The 6000-nt window shown below is 42.3% G+C and overlaps 1 protein-coding gene across 1 annotated transcript in view; it reads left to right on the forward strand.

Moving 5' to 3' along the window:
- The window catches only part of DSTYK (dual serine/threonine and tyrosine protein kinase), a 39131-nt gene that overhangs the window by 21006 nt on the left and 12125 nt on the right, over window positions 1-6000 (forward strand). Inside the window, exons 3-5 of the mRNA XM_006754427.2 lie at window positions 544-1213; window positions 4466-4698; window positions 5077-5160. Coding sequence (XP_006754490.1) covers window positions 544-1213; window positions 4466-4698; window positions 5077-5160 — 987 coding nt within the window. The remainder of the gene's footprint in view (window positions 1-543; window positions 1214-4465; window positions 4699-5076; window positions 5161-6000) is intronic.

Below are 6000 nucleotides of genomic sequence, written 5' to 3' on the forward strand. Positions count from 1 at the left end.
CGAACATTAAGAAAAGGAGAGGTAGAGAGTGCTTGGGATTATGTAATAGAAAGAATGTAAGGGTACGACATGACATACACATCAAAATTTAAAGGATGCTTGGGAGTTAGCCAGGTTAGAGATGTGGGGGTGGGGGTGTGAGAGGAGTGCAAGAAGGGGAGGCATGTTCCATCCAGGCAAACTCACTCTCAGCCTGATAATTTCCATAGTAGTTCTTTCTTCCATTATTTGTCTCATTTCTTCATCAGAGAGAATGAGTGAGAGTTTCCAAGCAACAGAGGAAGGCAGGGACTAAGTAGTATTCTTTTCATCTGAAATGGCTAAAAGTCTGCCATCTTTTCTACTTACTTGTTTTTTCACTCTCTCTAGACAAGTGCCTGCCTAGCTACAGCAGGGAGGGAGGGAGGAGGTAGATAGATGATTAGGGCATGCCGAAGTCCGATTGCCTCATTATACAGCTGGACTTTGGTCTCCCTGTGGGACTTTGGGGAGGCAAGGATTGGTTGACTCTGAAGTGCTGATATGACCCTGTTACCCTTCCAGGAAGTGGACATTGTGGTGGCACCGTGCCAAGGCCTCCGGCCCCCAGTGGATGTTCTGGGTGACTTGGTGAATGATTTTTTGCCGGTGATAACCTATGCATTCCACAAAGATGAACTCTCCGAGCGGGATGAGCAAGAGCTTCGGGAAATCCGAAAGTATTTCTCTTTTCCCATATTCTTTTTCAAAGTACCGAAGCTGGGCTCAGAGATAATCGACTCCCCCACTAGAAGAATGGAGAATGAACGATCACCACTTCATCGCCAGCTCATTGACCTGGGCTATCTGAGCATCAGTCACTGTAGCTGGGGGGCCGCTGGCCAGGACACCAAAGCTCAGAGCATGTTGGTGGAACAAAGTGAGAAGCTGAGGCACTTGAGCACATTTTCTCACCAGATGCTACAGGCTCGCCTGGTCGACGCAGCCAAGGCCCTGAACCTGGTGCACTGCTGCTGCCTTGACATCTTCATTAACCAGGCCTTTGACATGCAGCGGGACCTTCAGATTACTCCCAAACGTCTGGAATATACGCGAAAAATGGAAAATGAGTTGTATGAATCATTGATGAGTATTGCCAACCGAAAGCAGGAGGAAATGAAGGACATGATTGTTGAGACGCTTAACACCATGAAGGAGGAACTTCTGGATGAAGCTGCCAACATGGAGTTTAAAGGTAGGTCCCTGAGAGCTCGCCCGGTGGGGTGCCGGGACTACAGGGGCCTCTGCCCTTTCCAGCTGGAAATGGAGGAACTCAGGCTTGTCTCATGTACACCGCTGCCATCAGCAGGAGCCACTGTAAACATTTAGCCAAGGTGGCCTCTTGTTCTCAGAGACCTTCCTAGAAGATGCCCCTGTCATTCCTTCTCTGGACTCAGCCCACCTGTCGGTGAATCCATCCTAATAGTGCTCTGTAATTTCTAGTCTATGTCTGGGTCCCTTGACCTTAATGGAGCTGGAGAAGAGTTGCTTGAAGAATGATACTAAGTCATGCTTTCAGCCTGGCTCCTTTGGCAGAGCCTCATACTTTATTGGTCCTTTTGTGTGTGAGCCATGGTGTCCATTTTCTTCTCAGGTTGCTCTTAAAACCCAACTTAGAAGGATTTCACAAAGTAGTGTTTTCAGCTTCTCTGGTGGTCCCTTTCCTACAAATGGCTATGAATAAAGTTGGGCCAAAGTGGTTAGTCAGATCTTTTGGTTTTAGAAGCTGTTGACTTTGTATACTGACAGCTGCATAAACATTAGCTCTACTACCCATTACCATGACGTGGTTTACAAGTTACACCTGGGAGGCTTTTTGAAAATATAGATGCTCGAGACTACTAATTCACCAGAATTTCTGACATGGGACCTAGCATCTGGTGTGTGTGTGTGTGTGTGTGTGTGTGTTTCAAAAACAACCTCCCTAGGTGAATTCTAGTTATTGCCATTTTCTAGATGAGGGAACTGAAGCTCAGGTTAATTTGCTCAAGGTCACACAACTCCTCAGTGGTAGAGGCAGAATTTAAATCGATATAGTCTGATTCCTGAGCCTATACTCTGTTTCCTATGCTTTACTTCTTAATCTGTTTCTAGGTGCTGGATGCCACTGTCTTCCTGGCAACCAGCTTCAAAACCTCGGCATCGTCTTTAACTGTTTTCTTTCTCTCATCCACACATCCAGTTGGTTGCCAATTCTTGATCTGTCTTCTTCCATGTTGTACATCTACCTTTGCTTTCCTATTCCTCCTCTTTAGTCTAATGCAGCGGTTCTCAACCTGTGGGCCACGACCCGTTTGGTGGTTGAACGTCTAGACTACGTTTAGACTCCTTCGCCTAGTATTAAAGGTTTTCCCAAGCCTGGCCCTTACCAACTTTCCCAGTCTAATTTCCCACTATGCACCTTCTCTAATTTCTCTTGGGTTGCTCTCAACTGCTTGCTGTCCTCTATATGTTCCTTTTCCTTTTCCTTTGCTCATGCCCTGCTCTAAACCGGAAATGTCTTATATTGTCTGTGAATGCTACTTACCCTTCAAGCCTCTTCCAAGTAACATTTTTCATGAAGTTTCTTTACTTTTCTTAGCTATTTTATTATAGTTATTAATAATTATGTTGTTCTATTTTCTAAAATCCTAAAGGTGAAGTAGAATAGGATCTGGATCTTATATCCCCTGCAGCAAATAGCACAGTCTGTTATAGTACATCTTTGGAGAATGAATGAGTATTGAATGACGGTATATGGCTGCTAAACTTATACAGAGGATGCCTCATTTCTTACCTGTATTTCTAAAGATGAACAAAAATACCTCTTTGTTGACTTCCTACAGTGGGGAGGAGTTGCTGAGAAATGCTTACTTGCAGTGGAAATCCTAGGAAGTCTCCTGAATAATTAGAGAGACTGGAGCAGCAGTGCTGGTACCATAGAGCACATAGGGCAGCTAGGTTGGGCACTGAAATATTTGATTGCCTATTATGTGCCAGGCATATCATGTTTGGTGTCTAGGATACAATGGTTAGTTCAACAGACGTGGGAGTAACTGGGAACAAATAGATCATGTCTGGCTTTGTTAACTGCATTGTGTTTTTGTGGATCTTCTTACCTGGTTGGCTTATGTGCCTACTTCTTACGTTGTTCTAAGTCTTTTCTGGGTATTCTTGAGGCAACAATAAATAGATTTAGGAGATATCTACCACATGTTCTATGGAGCCAGATTCTTATTACTGTTTTGTTGTTGTTTTTTAATAAAGATAATGCATACACACTTAGTATCAAGACATACATACTTTATAAAATATTTGTTGCTTGAAAAGATAATACCTGTATACATGGTACTTAACTCAAAGGTGTCAAAGATACTGTCCCCCAGTTTTCTTCCATATCTTCTGCCCCTTGTTTTTACATTTACTTCATGTCTTAGAGATCTTTCCAGATATGTGCATACAAGTTTGTCTTCTTCTAATGCATCTATACCTAAATTTATTTGACTACTCCCCTACTGATGGACATTTAGTCTATTTCTTTTTCTTTTTCTTTTTTTTTTTTACTATTACAAACTACTCTGCATTGATCATTGTTGTCCATATATATCTTTGGGACTTGTAAGGGTATATTTCTAGAAAAGTAATTTCTAGAAGCACAGTTAGGTCAAAGGGTATATAGGGTTTTTTTTGTTGTTGCTGTTGTTAGTTGGTGAGCTTAGAATTTTGGTAGATGTTGCCAGATTTCCTCCAAAGAGGTGACATTAAATTTTCACCTGAAGACACAAGAATGCCTTTTTAGGAGTGGAGTTTTTGTAGGTAATTTATCTCCTCTTAACTTCTTCTGTCCTCTGGCTTGCAAAACAGCCATTGGTGGGGATAACCAATGCTCCAATTTTTATATTTATATAATTTTTTATATTTACCTAGTAATTGATTAGAATTGAATGCCTAACTCTGGGATTTTTCTCAATATGCTAGGTGGTGGGAAATATGACTTTGGAATTCATGAGCTTTGGGTTCAAATGCTGGCTGTAGTACTTTCTGCCTGGACATTTCCAATGCCCAGTTTGTCCTCTCTCTGAGGCTGTTTTCTGATCTATAAATATAACCAATAATACCCACCTGACAAAGTTATTGTGAGGATTAAATTAGACTACATATGTAAAATACTTACTATAGTGCTCTCAAAGAGTCTGCACTCAATGAATGTTCTTCCCATCTTATAAATGTGACCAAAAAGCTAACAAAATCAATAGGCTTATTCTATATACAATTGTTCCTTCTTCGGATTCTTAGCTCCTTTAAGTACTTGAGGATTACATGGTCCCTGGTCATCCTGAGGGTCCGAATTCATCAGTTGACCATTTGTTTTATAGTCACTGTCATGGTAGCTCCTTGGCTTGGGAGATGCCTTTATTCAGTGTTCCCGCCCTTTCCTGCCACCGAGCTCATTTCTCTGCCTCTGCAGATGTCATTGTTCCTGAGAATGGGGAACCAGTGGGCACCAGAGAGATCAAATGCTGCATTCGACAGATCCAGGAACTCATCATCTCCCGGCTGAATCAGGCAGTGGCTAATAAGCTGATCAGCTCGGTGGATTATCTACGTGAGAGCTTCGTTGGAACCCTAGAACGGTGTCTGCAGAGCCTAGAGAAGTCTCAGGATATCTCAGTTCACATCACCAGTAATAATCTCAAACAGGTACTCAAAGAGCGTTTAAGACACCATGTTACAGATAACACATGAAACAGAATCTACACACAAGCCCAACTTCACAGTAGCCAGCAATTTCCCTTTCAACATTTTGCTGATCCAGTTAGAATTTTGTTTTGTTTTCCTGCCTGTCGGGGGTGCTCGTGAACTGTACAATTGCAGTTAAGGCAATGAGCACGAAGGTGAAAAAAGGGGCCCAAATAGTCCCAACATAGATGATCAACTTGCATTAACTCTGCGCTTATATTGAGGGATAAGTTTGAGAACCTTGAGACCAGGCTATATTCTTGAAGTAAGTATCATTTATTGCCTTTTGTAAAAAACCACTTAGGGCATACTGATTTTCTTCTGTGTGTTCTCTTCCAGATCTTAAATGCTGCCTATCATGTGGAAGTCACGTTTCACTCAGGTTCCTCGGTGACAAGGATGCTGTGGGAGCAAATCAAACAGGTAGAGGTTGCTTAGAGAAAAAATGGTCAGCCTTTAGATGACTCGAATGAATCTTAGTCACAATATCTAGAATCTGTTAGTGTGAGGTGGCCATTTTCCCTAGTTTGCCTTCCTGGGAGAATTCTGGTTCTTGCTTATTCTGATGTAATTATTAACATTGCTACCTTGAACTCCTAAAAGTGGTGTATTTAAATTCTATTTTATGGAGCCGTAAGACTGCTTCACTAGCTTTTTCATATTTCTTTGTCCAAACCTAAATGTTTTCTCAGAACCAGGCTTTATTGCCTGAGGTCATATGTGGTTCCTTTTAAATGGATTTATTTACTAACTTCACAGAGGGATTTATCAGGTACTTCCTGGTACTGGATATAATGTATTGAGAGTTTGTGAGCACATAGACTAGGCCTACTGTTCTTTTATGCTTTCCTTTGGGCTGAGCCCTGATTTTGAAGTAGATAGAATTAGAGTGGAGTCTTAGACTTCATAGGGCTTCTGTCTTAAGGATGGATAAACCAGCCATGGCAGGGTAGCTCAGTTGGTTAGAACATCATCCTGACCCTTCAAGGTTGTGGGTTCATTTAATCTTCAGTCAGGGCACATACAAGAATCTACCAAGGAACGCACAAATAAGTGGGACAGCAAATCAGTGTTTCTCTCTCTCTCCCTCTCTTTCCCCTTTCCACCTCTCTCTTCCTCTCTCCTTCCCTCTCTCCTTCCCTCTCCCCCTTCCTCTCTAAATCAATTTAAGAAAGGAAGGAAGGCCCTAACTGGTTTGGCTCAGTGGATAGAGCGTCGGCCTGTGGACTGAAGGGTCCCCGGTTCGATTCCCGTCAGGGACAT

The sequence above is a fragment of the Myotis davidii genome, unplaced genomic scaffold (assembly GCF_000327345.1).
Source record: "Myotis davidii unplaced genomic scaffold, ASM32734v1 scaffold710, whole genome shotgun sequence".
Classification (NCBI taxonomy): Eukaryota; Metazoa; Chordata; class Mammalia; order Chiroptera; family Vespertilionidae; genus Myotis; species Myotis davidii.